The sequence below is a fragment of the Rana temporaria genome, chromosome 2 (genome assembly GCF_905171775.1).
Source record: "Rana temporaria chromosome 2, aRanTem1.1, whole genome shotgun sequence".
Classification (NCBI taxonomy): Eukaryota; Metazoa; Chordata; class Amphibia; order Anura; family Ranidae; genus Rana; species Rana temporaria.
The window spans coordinates 502,535,114-502,556,281 of record NC_053490.1 but is presented as its reverse complement, the minus strand read 5'-3'; the positions used below and the strand labels follow the sequence as shown (position 1 = coordinate 502,556,281).

Genomic DNA, 21,168 nt, shown 5'->3' with positions numbered 1-21,168 from the left:
TTACCCCTTAATATTCAATATATTGATTATTTATCTTCATGCTAATCCTTCTGGACCCCAGTGGTCATATAATTTAACCATACTTATGCTTAAAATGACATGAGCTGTTTGGCAGCAGCAGATTTACTGTGGCAAGGGAATATTACCTTTCCTTTCTCAGAGCTTTATATTGTTGTTTTGGTAATGAGGATATGTGCCCTTTAGATAGGTTCACTTTAATGTTTTGTTTTAATCCAGGCATTGTAAGCGAGAGAGGTTTACGTGAAGAGGTCCCCCCGGTTCTGCAGCATCAGATCCTTCAAGTCGCCCTGGAGTTGCCCGCCAACAAGTTTACCTGGTTTAAAGTCCAGGTTTGTTTTTTTTATTTCCCTCACCCCCCCCCCCCAACTATGAGAGAGGCCTGAACAATGCATGTGGTTGCCACTATAAAAAGAGAGAATGCATGCCAACCTGTGCAATTTCCTTTGCAGGATACACCTGATGTTGGTGGAGGGGAGAAGTCTGTATTTTATCTGCTTCTGAAAATGTTTGCCAGTTGTCACAAAACACAGCTGAAAACCTCAACTGGGCTTTTGATTATTAAGGTAAGTGTTATTTTATTTTTTTTATGAGTAAAGCTAAATCTGAGAACAAAAGTGTCACATTGCAGTTTACCAGTCCTCCGATGAGATAGCTGCATTGACATGGCGTAGTTTGCCGTGGATTCTGTGGCGCTCTTTTGCCGGTAGTGCGAACAAATGCCTGTATTAGACAGGTATCTGCTCCCCCTGAAAGTTGCCAAATATGACACCAGAGGGGGGGAGGAACGGAATCAGCAGAATTTCCTTTTCTGGGTGGAACTCCGCTTTAAGATGTTAGATACCGTATTTATTGGGGTATAGCGCGCTCCCGCATATAGCGCGCACCCCTAAAGTTGGCCCGGAATTCCTGTGGAAAAAAGTATTTTGTACTTACAGTTTTGGTGTCTTGCGTGGCGTCCATCTGTGGCCTCGTCGGGTCCGGCGTCTGTCTGCGGCTTCAGGTGACCTCTTCGTCGGGTCCGGCGTCCTTCTCGCTCGTTTCCCGCTTTCCCGCGCCGAGTTTAAATACTGCGCCGGCATATACCGAGCGCAGTACACTCGGGCAGGCTCGGCTAGTGTCGCGCTCACGTCCTCTACGTCCAGGACGTGAGCGCGGGAGGAGCCGAGACTGCCCGACTATACACGAGTGTACTGCGCTCGGTATATGTCGGCGCAGTATTCAAACTCGGCGCGGGAAACGAGCGAGGAGGACGCCGCAGAAGGACGCCGGACCCGACGAAGAGGTCACCCGAAGCCGCAGACAGACGCCGGACCCGACGAGGCCAGGGTTTTCAGGGCAAAAAAGTGCGCGGTATACGCCGATAAATACGGTATTCTAAAACAAGCCCAGACACAGCTGCTAAAAGGGAGAGCAAGGGGAGTTGAGCCACTCCTGAAAAGATTTTGGGGGATTCTACTGCACACTTTGAGGATAAGTTGCTTTGTAGTGCTTGCAGCTACAGTGGTCAGTGAGGGCTTTAAAGCTTATTTAGTGCTTGGAAAGGTAAATGTGTCCACAGCTTAAACAAAGCTTTAGGTGAACCTATCACAGCGATTCGTAGTCGGGTCGGTAAAGCCTTCTAAGTAAAGCCTGTAAAGATAAATTGGGTTAAAGCGGAGGTTCACCCGCACATGACCCTTTTTCCCCTTATATGGATGCTCGTTTTGTCTAGGGGAATCGGCTAGTTGTTTTAAAATATGAGCTGTACTTACCGTTTCCGAGATGCATCTTCTCCGCCGCTTCCGGGTATGGGCTGCGGGACTGGGCGTTTCTATTTTGATTGACAGTCTTCCGAGAGGCTTCCGACGGTCGCATCAATCGCGTCACGATTTTCCGAAAGAAGCCGAACGTCGGTGCGCAGGCGCAGTATAGAGCCGCACCGACGTTCGGCTTCTTTCGGCTACTAGTGACGCGATGGATGCGACCGTCGGAAGCCTCTCGGAAGACTGTCAATCAAGAAGGAACGCCCGCTCCCGAAGACCCATACCCGGAAGCGACAGCGAAGATGCATCTCGAAAACGGTAAGTACGGATCATATTTTAAAACAACTAGCCGATTCCCCAAGACAAAACGAGCATCCATCTAAGGGGAAAAGAGAAAAAAAAAAATATAATTGGGTGAACTCCCGCTTTAAGCTATAACCTATTTGGCCTGAAAGGACAGTTTTGCATCCCTGTCACACGGATTGCCAGCTTCAGTGGCCTACAAGGGGAGGTTTAGGTCTGCTCTTAGGCTGTGTATGGTTATTCCCAGGACTGCACAGTGTATTATAGTAGTAGTAGTCAATATATAAAGTCTTTCGTTATTGTTTTATTACAAGTCCTTGATCACAGTATTTTTATGTATTTTTTACTTCTGCAGATCCTTCGAGACAGCGGTGTGTTTGAATACACTTGGCAGGAGCTGGAGCTGTGGCTGAGGTGTCTGGATAAAGTGGAGGAGAACTCAAAAGAACTGGTGATCCAGTTTTTGGAACAGGTAACAGCTGTTTACCATATCCGGTACAGTATGTAAGGTCATAATTCAATGCATGTTCTGTTTTAATGCAGCCACAGGGAATGGCAGTGGTCAGAGCTCTCAACTAGAGATTTGTTTTTTTTCTTCTGCATTCTCTCTAATATTAAGAGCTGAATGTTTCAGATAATCATGTCTTCTATTCATTGCCACCAGGAGATCTCCATGCCTAATTGCTTTCTGTCCGCATTTTCCTAAAATGACAGACACCATTCTGTGTCCCTGGTCACTGCCACGCCAGTTATATGACGACAATGTACTGGTGACAGTATTTAAAAAAAAGAAAAATTCCTTAATTTTCCCAAAAAAGTGACAATTTCAAAAAAACGCGCCATGCCTCTTACTAAATACCTCAGACTGTCTACTTTCCAAAAAGGTCATTTGGGGGATATTTTTACTGTCCTGTCATTTTCAGGCCTCAAGAAATTAGATGGGGTGTCAGTACATCAGGACTGATCAATTTTCAGATCTATCTATACCATAGTTTGTGGACTCTAACGTTCTAACAGACTAAATAATATACCATATATACTTGAGTATAATCCGGGGTACCTAATTTCCCCCCAAAAAACTGTGAAAACTTATTGACTCAAGTATAAGCCTAGGGAGGAAATGCAGCAGCCACTGTAAGCGGAAAAGAGGGTCAACAATGTCCATTTGCACGCCTCACTGTGCCCATTGCCACTGTGCCCATTGCAGCCTCCCTGTGCACGAGTCAGTGTATCTGAAGTTTTTGACAGGCTGCGGGCGTCCATTCATTGTTTAAAAGTTGCGGTCTCCTCCTGGTCCCGTTCTTCTCATCCTCGGACTCTGTTTCCCAGCAGACACTGGGCCAGATTCAGATAGGTTACGCGGATCTAAAGATCCGCTGACCTATCTGATTTACGTTACGCCGCCGCAAGTTTTTGAGGCAAGTGCTTTATTCAGAAAGCACTTGCCTCTAAAGTTGTGGCGGCGTATCGTAAATCCCCCGGCGAAATTCAAATTCCGCAGCTAGGGGGTGTGTAACATTTAAATCAGGCGCGTCCCCGCGCCGAACGAACTGTGCATGCGCCGTCCGCTAAATTTCCCAGCGTGCATTGCTCCAAATGACGTCGCTAGCACGTCATTGGTTTCAACGTGAACATAAATTACGTCCATCCGTATTCGCGAACGACTTACGCAAACGACGTAAAAAATTTGACCCGGAACGACGGCCATACTTAACATAGGATACGCCGCATATAGCAGGGGTAACTATACGCCGGAAAAAGCCGAACGCAAACGACGTAAAAAAAAGCGACGGGGCGCTCATTCGTTTCTGAATCGGCGTAACTCCTCATTTGCATATTCCTCGCGTATACAAATGGAAGCGCCACCTAGCGGCCAGCGTGAGATTGCAGCCTAAGATCCGACGGTGTAAGTCACTTACACCTGTCGGATCTTAGGGAGATCTATGCGGAACCTGATTCTATGAATCAGGCGCATAGATACGAGGGCCGGACTCAGAGATACGACGACGTATCAGGAGATACGCCGTCGTATCTTCTTTCTGAATCCGGCCACTGTGTTCAGTGTTCCACCTATCACGGACATTCTCTTGTCCGTGATTGGCGGAACACTAAACACAGTGTCTGCTGGGAAACGCCTGTCACGGAAGGTACCAGAAGAAAGCCACAAATTTTAAACAATGGACGCTCGCAGCCCTTCAGGTACACTGACTCGAGTATAAGCTGAGGAGGGTATTTTCAGCCCTAAAATTTTTTTTTTTTTTTACCAAAGAAATTAAACAGAATACATTTTGGCCTAAGTTTATGAATAATTCATTTTTTTTAAAACTTTATAACAGAAGCCAAGAATGTGGTTGTTCTTTAATTTTTTTGGCCTTTTTTTGTTTAGCAAAAAGTAAAAAATCCAGTGGTGATGAAATAACACCAAAAGAAAACTCTATCAGTGTGAAAAAAATGATAGAGATTTCTTATGGTTAGTATTGCATGACCGCACAATTGTCATTCAAATTGTGATCGCGCTGAAAATTGGTCTGGGAAGGAAGGGGGTAAAAGTGCCCGGTATTGAAGTGGTTAACCTCAGACAGAAAAAACCTGAAACGGTTGGGTATCTATTAAAAGCAAAATGTTGTTTTCTAAAGCCAGTTGTCTTGCAACTAAAAGTGGTTGTAAAGGCAGTATCTTTTTTTTTTTTATTGCATTCTATGTATTAAGATAAAAAGCCTTCTGTGTTCAGCAGCCTCCCTAATACCTTGCCCTCTATGTCCAGCGATATCCATAAGTGTCTCAGCCGTCTGAGATTCTCCCTTCTGATTAGCTGAGGCACAGCAGCATTGCCATTGGCTGCTGCTACTGTCAAATCAGCTAGCCAATCAGGGGAGAGGGGGGTTGGGGCTCCGTGTCTGAATGGACACAAGGAGCTGTGACTTGGCTCAGGTGCCCCCATATCTAGCTGCTTGCTGTGGGGGCACTGAACAGGAGGGAGGGGCAGGATCACCCATTTTTTTTTCACATTTTTATTGCCGGCAATGTTTTTTGTTTTTTTTATTTAGCTAACAGCAGGGAACAGCTTACAGCTGATGAATCATACGTTAAGGACACGGCAGCTGGCTTCCTGGCCAGTTCCTTAACAACTTAAAGCGGGAGTTCACCCGAATTTTTTTTTTTAACATTAGATTGAGGCTCATTTTGTCAAGGGGAATCGGGTGTTTTTTTTTTAAATCGAAGCAGTACTTACCGTTTTAGAGATAGATCTTCTCCGCCGCTTCCGGGTATGGTCTTCGGGACTGGGCGTTCCTACTTGATTGACAGGCTTCCGACGGTCGCATACATCGCGTCACGAGTAGTCGAAAGAAGCCGAACGTCGGTGCGGCTCTATACGGCGCCTGCGCACCGACGTTCGGCTACTTTCGGAAAATCATGACGCAATGTATGCGACAGTCGGAAGCCTGTCAATCAAATAGGAACGTCCAGTCCCGCAGCCCATACCTGGAAGCGGCGGAGAAGATCTATCTCTAAAACGGTAAGTACTGCTTCGATTTAAAAAAAAACACCGGATTTCCCTTCACAAAATGAGCCTCAATCTAATGTTAAACATTAAGTTTTTGGGTGAACCTCCACTTTAAAGACGCCGGTGGCTGCCAGCTCCAAAAATTTGCATCTGAACCGCATCTAAAATCATAGCTAAACCGCTGCTTTGGAAATTCACAGTGAAAACAGAGGGGTAATTCGCATCAGACATGTGTGAACCTAGCCTTAAAGCGGGAGTTCACCCATTTATTTATTTTTTGACCTTTTCCCCTTAGATTGATGCTCGTTTTGTCTAGGGGAATCGGCTAGTTGTTTTAAAATATGATCCGTACTTACCCGTTTTCGAGATGCATCTTCTCCGTCGCTTCCGGGTATTAGTCTTCGGGAGCGGGCGTTCCTTCTTGATTGACAGTCTTCCGAGAGGCTTCCGACGGTCGCATCCATCGCGTCACTAGTAGCCGAAAGAAGCCGAACGTCGGTGCGGCTCTATACTGCGCCTGCGCACCGACGTTCGGCTTCTTTCGGAAAATCGTGACGCGATGGATGCGACCGTCGGAAGCCTCTCGGAAGACTGTCAATCAAGAAGGAACGCCCAGTCCCGCAGCCCATACCCGGAAGGGGCGGAGAAGATGCATCTCGTAAACGGTAAGTACGGATCATATTTTAAAACAACTAGCCGATTCCCCTAGACAAAACGAGCAGGAATCTAAGGGGAAATGTGTTCTCTATGGGTGAACCTCCGCTTTAAGGTCCTCGCTTTATATTTTTGTAGGTACTCTTATCCATCACATCCAGTTCCCTTTTCCTTGGTAATGGCTGGAGGGTGGAACAGTGATGTTGCTGCCAGGGATTTCCATTGTGACTTATTCTTACAGCTGTAATTTTGGTTTCTTTCAGGCTTTGGTCAAATTGGTATCTAATCCGTATCCATACACGGATAAGGCTGCCGATTACGTTCAAGAGGCCAGTGTGCTCCAGTCCAGTTTGGGAAAGCAGGATTCCGACACAGTCAGCATTCCCATCTCCCACATCGATGGTGCGTTTCATTCTATAAAAAAGGAAAAAAAAATGTGTATATGTGTGTGTGTGTGTATGTGTGTGTGTGTATATATATATATATATATATATATATATATATATATATATATATATATATATATATATATATATATATATATATATATATAATGTATGCATACATACATACATACATACATACATACATACATACATACACATGTGTAAATCATATGTGTGTGTGTGTAAAATCTTTATCTTTTTCATTTTTTCTCATTTGTATAATATGCCATTAAGTGACGTGCTTTCTTGCTGAGCTTTAAAGATATACAACACATGTTGGTTATTCATAAAAAAAAAAGCAAATAAATGTCAATGCTGTGTACTAGAACTCTGGCTGGGAGATGGAGGGGCAAACAGCATTGTGAGGAATTTTTAAAACAATTACAGCATCTACATTTTTTTTTTTTGCTGCAGATGTGATGGACATGGTGGATGTCATTGTTGAAGGCAGTGAAGGCTTGGATGAAGAAGTTGGCTTTAATCTTGACGAAGAGATGATTCTTCAGACCTTTCCTTTCAGTGCGGTGGTGCCAGTAGTAATGGAAGCCAGGAATAGGATCCTGACATCAGAGGAAGAGGAACATGGTAAGCGTCTTATTTGCTGACACTGCTGCAATTTCCTAGTATAAAATTCCTACTGTGCCGTGGATTACAAGAAGCGAATATAAAGACAGATTTGAATTTCTGATACTGACACTATATTCTACTAACAAACTAATTGGGTCTTTTAGACTCCTTTCACACTGGGGCGCTTTTCAGGTGTTTTGGCGCTAAAAATTTCGCCCTGAAAAGCGCCTCATATGGCTCCCCAGTGTGAAGGCCCAAGTGCTTTTACATTGGGGCTGTGCGCTTGCAAGAGGGGGAGAGGTGTATACAGCGCTCCCAAAATGCTCTGCCCATTGAAATGAATGGGCAGCGCTGCCGAAAGCGCCTGCAGAGGGATTCGGCAACGCCTCAATACGGGCACTTTTAACCCTTTGCTCGGCCGCTAGCAGGGGTTAAAAGCGCCCCGCTAGTGACCGAAAAAAGTGTCGCTAATACGACGGTAAAGCGACGCTTAAACTAGAGGCGCTTTACCACTAATGCACCCCGCCCCCATGTGAAAGTAGTCTAAAGCAAAACTCCAAGGGGAAAACATGTAGACAAAAATAAAAAAGCCACTTTTGCTGCAATTCTCACCTTCAGTCTGAAGTTGTGAAAGGCCCCCCACCCAAACACAGTAATTGCTTTCCGCACCTAGATGTTGCCAATCTTCCAGGGTGAATGACCACCATCATTCAACCCACTTTCTCTGATCCTAAGCCATCATAGACCCGTCCTGTGGTGTTTCTTGTCACATATTTATTACTAGAGTATACCGATGGCCCTCTTTATTTCATGGCTGATATATCTTTAGTAAAGCAGTCTGGCTATTGCACAGTAGGGGTAAAATTAGATTGAGAATAGGCAGTGCACCAAAAAAAGTAAACTGTGTAAATCATTCAAAATAACATGAAACAATAGTCTACAGGTATATCCTAGTAATTAAATACACTGGTATGTATCCCTCAATATTCCACTCAGTAAATGTGAATGCGTTTTGTCTCCTGGATTTCATCAGAGGCCAGGTGACGAAACGTATTGTATCAAACTTGTCACGGAGACACGTAGGTACACACCCAGCACTAAGTAAGACACCAGTGGTGCATCCACTTAGGTGAGTATGAATGTTTATATTAATGCCCATACTTCTTTTTAAAAAATAAATAAAAATCTATTACCCTACTAAAGGCTTCTCTCCTGAGTGTTGCACCCCTATATGTTGATACTGAATTGTGCTGATTTGTCAGTGGTATATCCATCTACACTAAAATTGATCCTTAAACTGTGGCTCTTAGCTAGTTTTTATCTCACCATTGTGACACTATTCTTCCCACTGATGTCAATAAATCTATTTCTACCACTAATACAAATGATGGGGCACAATTTCTCCCACCAACCACAGGTGCTAGGCAATTTTTTTCTTCCCACTGACCCCCAACCCTGGGTCTGTGTCGACTTCCCCTGACCCCCCAACCCTGGGTCTGTGTCGACTTCCCCTGACCCCCCAACCCTGGGTCTGTGTCGACTTCCCCCTGACCCCCCAACCCTGGGTCTGTGTCGACTTCCCCCTGACCCCCCAACCCTGGGTCTGTGTCGACTTACCCTGACCCCCAACCCTGGGTCTGTGTCGACTTACCCTGACCCCCAACCCTGGGTCTGTGTCGACTTACCCTGACCCCCAACCCTGTCTGAAAGTTTTTTAAAAAGGTGTGTAGCCCATATTTATGTACACTGAATAGTTGACATGTTGGTTACAGTATATTTGTGAATTATATTGAGATTGATGTTAGGTGACTAATTCTAAGTAGCACAATCTGTAGAGACCCTTTCTTTTGTTATAGGTTGAAGGGCTTGTTTCATAATTCCTAAAGTGGCTTGCCATAGTGGACTAAGCTAGTTCCTGAACTCTGCATGTATTTGCCTCTGTAGTGTGACATATGCAGTCGTCTTCTCTGTTTCAGAATGTGTGATCCCCTATCTGGTGTCTGTCCTGACTGACATACTACACACCCAACGGGACCCGCTTGCCCTTTGCTTGATGCTCCAGTCTTATGATAAAGAGTTAAAGCTCTCGGATACTGTTGGGTATATCCAACTTCACAACTTTTACAACTACTACAGCCTGTGGCTACCGCCATCTGCCAGAGAGTCTACAGTAAGTGACACTTGAAAATGAAGGAGCATTATTGTGAACAATATTGTATTCTAATAACTGGGGTTAACATTTTTAATGGCATTCGGTATATGATTTTTATATAAAAATGTAATGTCACATTTTACACTCACAGACAATAATTATACACTCTCAAAAGAGGGGAAGGCTATGATGTGCATGGAAGGACGGGGATTTTTTAGGGAATTGACACTCTTGCGAGTGATTGTAAAGTCTTGTTGTTTAAAAAAAAGTCATACTTACCTGCTCTGTTGCAGTGGATTTGCACATAGCAGCCCTTCCCCCCCCCCCCCTGTCATTTGCCCCCACAGCAAGCAGCTTGCTATGGGGGGCACCTGAGCTGAGCTGCAGCTTAGTGTGTCCATTCAGACACAGAGCTGCTGTGCCCCACCCCCTCTCTCCCCTGATTGGTTAACTGCCTTTGATTGGGAGTCAATGGTGCCACTGCTGTGTCTTAGCCAATCAGGAGAGAGAATCTCGGACGGCCGAGGGACTCCTAGACATTGCTGGCTAAAGATAGGCTCAGGTAAGTATAAGGCCTCTTTCACACGTGATGATCCGCCCCGTGAGCCTCCGCTTGCTCGGCGGGGATCGCTATATGAGCGCCAAGCTGCGGTTTCCAAAGCGGGCAAAGTCCTTTCTTGTATTAAGAGAGATATAGACTTCAGAGAGACATCTCTTTTTGCCCCTGTACAAATCCTTAGTAAGACCTCATCTGGAATATACAATGCAGTTTTCGGGGGATCTGGAGAAAGTGCAGAGAAGAGCAACCAAACTGATAAGAGGCATGGAGTTGGTTGAACTAGATGGACTTTCAACCTGTCTAACTATGGAGGAGCTCAGCTATGAGGAAAGATTTTTTTTTGTGATCCCTGCTGAGCTGGCGGATGACAGGGCGGATCTCCGCTCTCCCCTATGGGGGGATCGGATGAACACGGACCGTCTGTCAGTGTTCATCCGATCCGCAGACGGGTGGAATAATAGGGTTTTCCTCTGCAGAATCGGAGGATTGCGGACCCGGATGAGATCCGGGAGATGAACATCCACTGACACCCGCAATCTCATAGGGATCAATGTATGTCCCTTTTTTCATCCATACATGGATGGAGGAAAAAGCGGACATACGGTCCGCCCATGTGAAAGAGCCCTGTGGGGGTGCTGGGGAGGCTGCTACACACAGAGGGCCTTTTATCTTAATGCATAGAATGCTTTAAGATGATAAACCTTCTGCCTTTACAACCCTTTTAAGCCTTATACACATGGGTCAAATTCCGTCCGACATTTGACCCAGGGTGTATAGCACCCTGTCTGACAAAAGCCAGCCATATGGCCATTTTCTGGTGGACGAGCATGCTGGAAAACCAGCAGCCGGCCGGCTCCTGATCAGTGGTCTCAGTCAAGGCAGTGGGGGAAATCGCTGTACGAACGTTGAATCGTTAGTACAGCGGCTCCTACCGGAGCTGACGGTTTCTTTTTTTTTCCTGCTATGGAAAAAAAACTAATAAAGCTGGATTCACGTAGGGCGGCGTATGTTTCCGCCGGCGTAGCCTATCGTATTTACGCTACGCCGCCGTAAGTTAGCGCATGTGCTGTATTCACAAAGCACTTGCATCCTAAATTACGGCGGCGTATCGTAAATGTGCGGGCCTAAGCGCGCCTAATTCAAATTGTGAAGAGGTGGGCGTGTTTTATGCAAATTAATCGTGACCCGACGTGATTGACGTTTTTTTACGAACGGCACATGCGCCGTCCGTGGACATATCCCATTGCGCATGCTCCAAATTACGCCGCAAAGACTTTTTGGTTTCGACGTGAACGTAAATTACGCCCAGCCCCATTCACGGACGACTTGCGCAAACAACGTAAAAAATTCAAAATTCGACGCGGGACCGACGTCCATACTTAACATTGGCTAGGCCAGCTTTTTGTTGGACTAACTTTACGCCTGAAAACGCCTTACGTAAAAGGCGTATCTTTACTGGCAAGCGTACGTTCGTGAATAGGCGTATCTCGCTGATTTACGCATTCTAGGCGTAAATCAGCGCTCACGCCCCTAGCGGCTGGCCTATCTACTGATACGCCGGCTTAACTCTTTCTGAATTTAGCTAATAGTGTGTACCAGGCTTAAAAGGCACATTGAAAGTCAATATTTAATCATTTATGAAAAGGGAAAATGCTGCAAATGCACTTTAAGCAAAAGGTCAGTGGGGACCCTACCCATTATCTCATTATCTGATCTCGGAAAGTTCCAGTCTCCTATTCTAAAGTCTGTCTGGGGTTCTGAGGGGTTGTCGCATTATGTGGTTCCTCTCAAAGTATAAAGTAGTAGTATAAAGCCACCTTATGCCCCACCCTCTGCCATTCATTGCAATTATTAGGCAGTTTACAGTTGGGGCTCGTTCATACCATACTGAAAACTGATGGGAAAACGGATCTCGCTTGCAGAGACCTCAGTTTCACATCAGTTTTCATGCATCAGTCAGTTTTTATGCACGTTAACCTCAGTTTTAATGCCTGTCGGTTGTGTGCACTATTCACATCAATGTTGATTTCACGTCAGTTTTTTTTTTCCTGTGCAGAAAATGACATACACGCTGCAGATTCCTGCAAAAAAATAAATAAAAAATCTGCACGTTGTGTGAACAGGGCACATAGAGAACCATTGTTTTTTGTGCCCTTGCAGAACGTGTGCAGAAAAACGGACGTCTATGCACAATGGTGTGAACGAGGCCTAAGGGCTCTTTCACACGTCAGCTCAGTTTTTTAGATCAGTTTTTTTTTCATCAGTTGATCCGTTTTTCCGTCAGTTTTTCCATCAGTTTTTTAATCCGTTTTTTTTTTTTTTTTTGGGGGGGGGGGCTTTTTACATATTTTGATGAAAAACGGATGTTAGCGGATCGGATGGTAAACGGATCATCCGCTAACGTCCATTTTTTTGACGGAAGAAAAATAGGGTTTTCTTCCGTCCAAAAAAACGGAACTTAACGCAGACGGATGCTAACGGACGTTAACCCATAGGGAAGCATTGCGGTCCGTTAACGGACGTCCAAAAAACGGACGAACGGAACGGACGTGTGAAAGAGCCTTTAATCGCATTTAAATCTCCATACACTCCAGTGGCCCCTCCCTTTCATAACCCAACATTCTATTTGGGATTCCAACCTACAGCAGTTTAGGTGGTAGTTATATGAGGGCCTAATGTAAAGGCCAATTTGTGGGCAATATGAGTTTTTATTCAAACACTCAAATTTTTTTTAACTGGTGGAATCTATTGTAGAGAAGTATCTGAGTGTTTTGGTAGATCATAAGCTTAAAGTGGAGTTCCACCCATAAATATAACATTACATCAGTAGTTTTAAAAAAATGTCATTAGTCCTTTACGAATTTTTTTTTTTAGATGCCTTCAAAGTGTTGTTGCTAGGCAGAATAGTTAATCTTCCCTCTTCCTGCACCTAGGTGCTTAATGCTTCCTAACCTACACCGCACAGACTCCTGGGAATGTAGTGGGTGTAACTTTCCAGGAGTCTGTGCACTCCCCAGTCTCGAAGAATCATGTGACTTGGACAGCACAGGTGCTGAAACCTGATCTGACACTGCTTGTGCAGCACTGAGCATGTGCGAGATTTGCAAGGCTGAAATCCAGGAAGTCATACAGTCTGGCTTCATGATGCCCACACTTAAGATGGCCCCAGTCAATTTCTATTTTATAAAGTTTTTAGTTTACAGACTAACTTTACTAGAATACATTAAGCTTGTGTATTACAGGGGTATTTATATTTAAAAAGTGAAATTGTGGCCGGAACTCCGCTTTAATAATGGCATGCAACGCCAAGCTGCGGTTTCCGAAGAGAGCAAAGTCCTTTCTTGTATTAAGAGAGGTATGGACTCCAGAGAGAGAGATATCTTTTTGCCCCCCTGTACAAATCATTAGTAAGACCTCATCTGCAATATACAATGCAGTTTTCAAAAAGGATATCAGGGAACTGGAGAAAGTGCAGAGAAGGGCAACCAAACTAATGAGAGGCATGGAGTTGGATGGACTTTTAACCTGTCTAACTATGGAGGAGCTCAGCTATGAGGAAAGATTAGTGGAACTGAAGAGGAGATTAAGGGGGGATATGATCAACATGTATAAATATAAACACTTTAACCACTTACCCCCCGGACCATATTGCTGCCCAAAGACCAGAGACCTTTTTGCGATTCGGGACTGCGTCGCTTTAACAGACAATTGCGCGGTCGTGCGACGTGGCTCCCAAACAAAATTGGCGTCCTTTTTTTCCCACAAATAGAGCTTTCTTTTGGTGGTATTTGATCACCTCTACGGTTTTTAGTTTTTGCGCTATAAACAAAAATAGAGACAATTTTGAAAAAAATAAATATTTTTTACATTTTGCTATAATAAATATCCCCCAAAAATATATAAAAAAAATTTTTTCCTCAGTTTAGGCCGATACGTTTTCTTCTACATATTTTTTGTAAAAAAAAATCGCAATAAGCGTTTATTGATTGGTTTGCGCAAAAGTTATAGCGTTTACAAAATAGGGGGTATTTTTATGTAATTTTTATTATATTTTTTTTACTAGTAATGGCGGCGATCAGCGATTTTTTTTCGGTACTGCGACGTTATGGCGGACACTTCGGACACTTTTGACACATTTTTGGGACCATTGGCATTTTTATAGCGATCAGTGCTATAAATATGCATTGGATTACTATAAAAATGCCACTGGCAGTGAAGGGGTTAACACTAGGGGGCGGGGAAGGGGTTAAGTATGCCTGGGTGTGTTCTTACTGTGGGGGGGGGGGGGGGTGGCCTCACTAGGGGAAACACTGATCCTCGGTTCATACATTGTATGAACAGAAGATCAGCATTTCCCCTGCTGACAGGACCGGGAGCTGTGTGTTTACACACACAGCTCCCGTTCCCCGCTCTACAACGAGCGATCGCGTGTGCCCGGCGGCGATCGCGCCCGCCGGGCACACGCACGGGAGTCGGGGGCGAGCACCCCTAGTGGCGGCTGGGAGAGAGGACGTCATACTACGTGCTCTCGCCCAGCCCAGCCAACTTGCCGACGTATAACGGCGATGGGCGGTCGGCTAGTGGTTAAGGTCATCACATAGGACAAGGGGGCACTCTTTACGTCTAGAGTAAAGAAGATTTCATCTTCAGATATGGAAAGGTTTCTTTACAGTAAGAGCTGTAAGCAGCTCAGTAGATTGCTTTAAAAAGGCCTGTATTCTTTCCTAAGTGTACATAATGTAACTGAGTACTAACATTTATAGGTAACGTTGATCCAGGGAATATCCGATTGCTTCTCGGATGAGGAAAGAATTTTTTTCCCTGGTGGAGCAAATTGGATCATGCTTTGCTGTTTGTGTTTTTTTGCTTTTTTTCTGGATCAATTGTGGCTATATGATTGTGCATATACGATTGTATATATTTCCCTTTTTATAGGTTGAACTAGATGGATTTGTGTCCTTTTTTTTTTTTCAACCTGACTAACTATGTAAGAGCAAATGCATGTGGTGGACCAACTAGAAAGGTGACAAATCTATATTCTAAAGAATGATGTCCGCCAAATAGACAGGCATGGCAGACTGACCTAGAGACTAGCAAGGAAGTCTGGACCTCATGGACCGCTAGATTACACAAAGAATCCCTTAACCCTCCTGGCGGTATCCCCGAGCGTGACTCGGGGTTGATTTTTTCTACCAAAATCGGTATCCCTGAGTCACGCTCGGGGTAGATATGCAGAGCCTGCAGCGTGCGCTGGCTTACCTTGTCCTGGATCCAGCGATGTCACCGCGCTGTGTGAGCGAGCGGGACCTCGCTCGATTCACACATCGTCCTCCTGTGCCGCCGATCTCCGTTCCCTGCGACGTTACGACGCACGGGAGCGTAGATCGGCGCCAAATTCAAAAAAGTAAACAAACACTATACATACAGTATACTGTAATCTTATAGATTACAGTGCTGTATGTAAAAAAAAATACACACCCCCCTTGTCCCTAGTGGTCTGCCCAGTGTCCTGCATGTACTTTTATATAATAAAAACCTTTCTTTCTGCCTGAAAACTGTAGATTGTCCATAGCAACCAAAAGTGTCTTTATGTCAAAAATGGTTTTAGATCAGCTAGAAAACAGCGATAATAAATTATAATCACTTGCAGAATTGTGCGATAGCGATTTGCGGGGAAATTTGTCATAAAAAAAAAAATGACAGCAACAATTCTGCAACTGAGCAAATTTCAGTGATTTTGATTTGATTACATTATTGAATAATTTTTATTTTAATTATATTATTACTTGCTATAATTATTTATAATTATTTATTATATTATAATTTAAAATTTTGTTTTTAAAACAATTTCATACCCGGGATGCCTATTAGATTCTTATTTGGTCAGATTTAAGTGAGTTATTCCTAAAAATCACAGGCCAACAGTATAAAACGCCAAATTTCCTTGCAAATAATGGTACCGCTTTCAGCACCTTTTTTCAGAAAGAATCATACCGCCAGGGAGGTTAAAGGGGTTGTAAAGGTTCGTTTTTTATTTTCTAAATAGGTTCCTTTAAGCTAGTGCATTGTTGGTTCACTTACCTTTTCCTTCGATATTTCCCTTCTACAGGGAGTGCAGAATTATTAGGCAAGTTGTATTTTTGAGGATTAATTTTATTATTGAACAACAACCATGTTCTCAATGAACCCAAAAAACTCATTAATATCAAAGCTGAATATTTTTGGAAGTAGTTTTTTAGTTTGTTTTTAGTTTTAGCTATTTTAGGGGGATATCTGTGTGTGCAGGTGACTATTACTGTGCATAATTATTAGGCAACTTAACAAAAAAAAATATACCCATTTCAATTATTTATTTTTACCAGTGAAACCAATATAACATCTCAACATTCACAAATATACATTTCTGACATTCGAAAACAAAACAAAAACAAATCAGTGACCAATATAGCCACCTTTCTTTGCAAGGACACTCAAAAGCCTGCCATCCATGGATTCTGTCAGTGTTTTGATCTTTTCACCATCAACATTGCGTGCAGCAGCGACCACAGCCTCCCAGACACTGTTCAGAGAGGTGTACTGTTTTCCCTCCTTGTAAATCTCACATTTGATGATGGACCACAGGTTCTCAATGGGGTTCAGATCAGGTGAACAAGGAGGCCATGTCATTAGTTTTTCTTCTTTTATACCCTTTCTTGCCAGCCACGCTGTGGAGTACTTGGACGCGTGTGATGGAGCATTGTCCTGCATGAAAATCATGTTTTTCTTGAAGGATGGTGACTTCTTCCTGTACCACTGCTTGAAGAAGGTGTCTTCCAGAAACTGGCAGTAGGACTGGGAGTTGAGCTTGACTCCATCCTCAACCCGAAAAGGCCCCACAAGCTCATCTTTGATGATACCAGCCCAAACCAGTACTCCACCTCCACCTTGCTGGCGTCTGAGTCGGACTGGAGCTCTCTGCCCTTTACCAATCCAGCCACGGGCCAATCCATCTGGCCCATCAAGACTCACTCTCATTTCATCAGTCCATAAAACCTTAGAAAAATCGGTCTTGAGATATTTCTTGGCCCAGTCTTGACGTTTCAGCTTGTGTGTCTTGTTCAGTGGTGGTCGTCTTTTAGCCTTTCTTACCTTGGCCATGTCTCTGAGTATTGCACACCTTGTGCTTTTGGGCACTCCAGTGATGTTGCAGCTCTGAAATATGGCCAAACTGGTGGCAAGTGGCATCTTGGCAGCTGCACGCTTGACTTTTCTCAGTTCATGGGCAGTTATTTTGCGCCTTGGTTTTTCCACACGCTTCTTGCGACCCTGTTGACTATTTTGAATGAAACGCTTGATTGTTCGATAATCACGCTTCAGAAGCTTTGCAATTTTAAGAGTGCTGCATCCCTCTGCAAGATATCTCACTATTTTTGACTTTTCTGAGCCTGTCAAGTCCTTCTTTTGACCCATTTTGCCAAAGGAAAGGAAGTTGACTAATAATTATGCACACCTGATATAGGGTGTTGATGTCATTAGACCACACACCTTCGCATTACAGAGATGCACATCACCTAATATGCTTAATTGGTAGTAGGCTTTCGAGCCTATACAGCTTGGAGTAAGACAACATGCATAAAGAGGATGATGTGGTCCAAATACTCATTTGCCTAATAATTCTGCACTCCCTGTAAATGTTTTTTTTTTTTTTTTTCTTTGTCTGAATTTCTCACTTCCTGTTTCGCCTCAGTAAGCTTTCCACCATCATTTGAGCGGTGGACAGTCAGCCAGAACAGCTTACTGAGGAGGAACAGGAAGTGAGAAATTCAGACAAAGAAAAAAAACATTTAGAAGGCAAATGAAAGGAAAAGGTAAGTGAACCAACAATGCACTAGCTTAAAGGAACCTATTTAGAAAATAAAAAACGAACCTTTTACAACCCCTTTAACATGACTCCTGTAGAGACTAATTACATGATACTTTACCTGGTACCTACCAGCATTGCCAAGATTTATCCAGAGGCATTTCTGTCTTGTTATAGAAGCTGTGGACAATCGGGAACCATGTTCCACATTTGGTAGACCTGCCCCAAAATCGGACAATATTCATCAAGAATTTACACATTGATTCATTCCGTGTTCGCACAGTCCTCTGTACATAGCAGAAAAAACATGGCAGAAGCGCCAATCCTTCTACAATCTATCCCCAAAAAAATGGCCACGTTCAAAAAAAAAAAAAAAAAAAAAAATTAATTTTTTGATTCTAAAACATTAACATGGAATCCAAAGTAACCCAAAACATTACTTTGCATCTTTCATTGAACAAGATTTTGCTTTTGTTCCAGTTTTCCAAAGAAGAAACCACTGCAATGGAGATTCCAGAACAAGATGGAGGATCCTCGTTTAATTTGCTATTGAAGAAGACATTTGTGGATGGGTACACAGATGATGACTCTAGGCAGATGCTGAAAGACTCCATTTCCCAGACCCCACAGGAGGAGCTGCCAATGGCTGTGAAACACACACTGCTCTGCATCAAGACTACTGTAGATGACTTCAACAAGGTGCCCAATTGTCACTCTGTGCTTGTAAATCTATCACTGTGTTCGATCATTGCTGTGAAGCTGAGACTAGCATAAATTGTGTATCTGACTTTTGTTGTTGTTAACCACTTGCCATCCGCCTCCCGTACATTTACGTAGACAGAATGGCACGGCTGCGCAAAGCAACGTCTGCCGCAAGCTCCGTGACGACGGAACCCGTGGGCTCGATGTCCGCCGGTGCCCCCGATCGGATCGGAGCTGCAGAACAGGGAGATGTAGGCAAGGCAATTCCCTGTTCTGCCTAGTAACAGGACAGTGATCTACTGCTCCCTGTCATCGGGAGCAGTGATCACTGTTGTGCCACTCGTAGCCCAGCCCCTCCCCACAGTTAGAATCACTCCCTAGGACACACTTAACCCCTTCCTCGCCCCCTAGTGGTTAACCCCTTCCCTGCCAGTGTCATTAAGGCCCCTTTCACATTGAGGAGTTTTTCAGGCGATACAGCGCTAAAAATAGCGCTGCTATCCCACCTGAAAAACTCCTTCACTGCAGACTCAATGTGAAAGCCTGAGGGCTTTCACACTGAGGCGATGCGCTGGTGGGAGACAAACAAATCTCCTGTCAGCAGCATCTTTGGAGCGGTGAGAGGAGCGGCATGTATACCGCTCCTTCACCGCTCCTTCCCATTGAAAACAATGGGAAATCGCGGCAATACCGCCCGCAATGCGCCTCTATAGAGGCGCATTGCGGGCGGTATTAACCCTTTATCGACCGCTAGCGGGGGTTAATACCGCACCGCTAGAGGCTAATTCCCGCGGCAATCCCGGCGGTATAGCGTCGCTATTTTTAGCGCCGTTATACCGCCACCGCGGCTCCCGCCCCAGTCTGAAAGGGGCCTTACACAGTAATCAGTGCATTTTTATAGCACTGGAGCTGTATACATGACAATGGTCCCAAACTGACATCAAAAGTGTCCGATGTGTCCACCATAATGTTGCAGTCGCGATAAAAATCGAAATTACTAGTAAAAAAAAAAATTAATAAAAATGCCATAAATCTATTTTGTATAAGCTATAACTTTTGCGCAAACCAATCAATATATACGCTTATTGCGATTTTTATTTTTTTATTTTTTTACTAAAAATATGTAGGAGAATAATACATATCGGCCTAAACTGGGAAAGTAATTGGTTTATACATTTTTTGGGGGATATTTATTATAGCAAAAAATATTGCATTTTTTTTCCAAAATTGTCGCTCTTTTTTTTGTTTATAGCGCAAAAAATTAAAAACGCAGAAGTGATCAAATACCACCAAAAGAAAGCTCTATTTGTGGGGAAAAAAAGAACGTCAATTTTGTTTGGGTGGAACATCGCACGACCGCGCAATTGTCCATTAAACCGACGCAGTGCCGAATCGCAAAAAATGGCTCGGTCATTGGTTAAAGGAACGTTTTTATTAAAACAAAATTATGTAATGAATGTGAGACAAGCCATAATGAGCATACTAGCTCATTATGAATTACTTGCCTTACATCGAAGCCCCCGCAGCGGTCCTCGTTCATCCCCCACCATGCAGGTTTAGGAGATATCCTTGGTAGCTACGGGTAAGCCTTAATATAGGCATACTTGTAAAGATTTACTTTAAGATTATTATATGCCCTCAACCACATAGGAGGTTGATTTTAGGGGATTAGTGCTTCTGTGTAGATGATGCCATTGACAGGGTAGCTAAATACATTTGACTTCCCGGTCCAGGAGCCAACACAAGGGCAATCGCTTCTGCAGTTAAATACAATTGCATGCATATCTATAGTGGGAGAGAAGCCCAGACCATGTGTGCTATATGTCCACATCCTAGCAATTCATTCTATAGGGCAATGATGCCACCTCCTCAGAGGAATAAATGAGAGGTGAGAGGGAATGGGGCAGCTCTAACCTTTCATGGGAAGTGCCGAGATTTTAATACATTATCAGCTGTCTGTATCTTTGGATCAGTTGAATGTGTTGACTTGCAGTTTTTAACCACTTAAGCCCCGGACCTTTATGCAGCTAAAGGCCCAGGCCAGGTTTTGCGATTCGGCACTGCGTCGCTTTAACAGACAATTGCGCGGTTGTGCGACGTGGCTCCCAAACAAAATTTGCGTCCTTTTTTTCCCACAAATAGAGCTTTCTTTTGGTGGTATTTGATCACCTCTGCGGTTTTTATTTTTTGCGCTTTAAACAAAAATAGAGCGTCAATTTTGAAAAAAATGCAATATTTTTTGCTATAATAAGTATCCCCCAAAAATATATATAAAAAAAAATTTCCTCAGTTTAGGCCGATACGTATTCTTCTACCTATTTTTGGTAAAAAAAATCGCAATAAGCGTTTATGGATTGGTTTGCGCAAAATTTATAGCGTTTACAAAATAGGGGATAGTTTTATTATTATTTTTTTTTTTTACTACTAATGGCGGCGATCAGCGATTTTTTTCGTGACTGCGACATTATGGCGGACACTTCGGACAATTTTGACACATTTTTGGGACCATTGTCATTTTCACAGCAAAAAATTCCTTTCAATTGCATTGTTTATTATGAAAATGACAGTTGCAGTTTGGGAGTTAATCACAGGGGGCGCTGATGGGGTTAGGGTTCACCTAGTGTGTGTTTACAACTGTAGGGGGGTGTGGCTGTAGGCCTGATGTCATCGATCGAGT

The 21,168-nt window shown here is 43.8% G+C and overlaps 1 protein-coding gene across 2 annotated transcripts in view; it reads left to right on the top strand.

The window, feature by feature from the left end:
• Nucleotides 1-21,168, top strand: part of URB1 (URB1 ribosome biogenesis homolog) — a 141,183-nt gene that overhangs the window by 56,226 nt on the left and 63,789 nt on the right. For both annotated transcript variants that reach the window (XM_040338871.1, XM_040338872.1), the window contains exons 14-20: nt 238-350; nt 471-584; nt 2,422-2,538; nt 6,489-6,627; nt 7,086-7,256; nt 9,215-9,408; nt 18,270-18,488. In XM_040338871.1, coding sequence (XP_040194805.1) covers nt 238-350; nt 471-584; nt 2,422-2,538; nt 6,489-6,627; nt 7,086-7,256; nt 9,215-9,408; nt 18,270-18,488 — 1,067 coding nt within the window. The remainder of the gene's footprint in view (nt 1-237; nt 351-470; nt 585-2,421; nt 2,539-6,488; nt 6,628-7,085; nt 7,257-9,214; nt 9,409-18,269; nt 18,489-21,168) is intronic.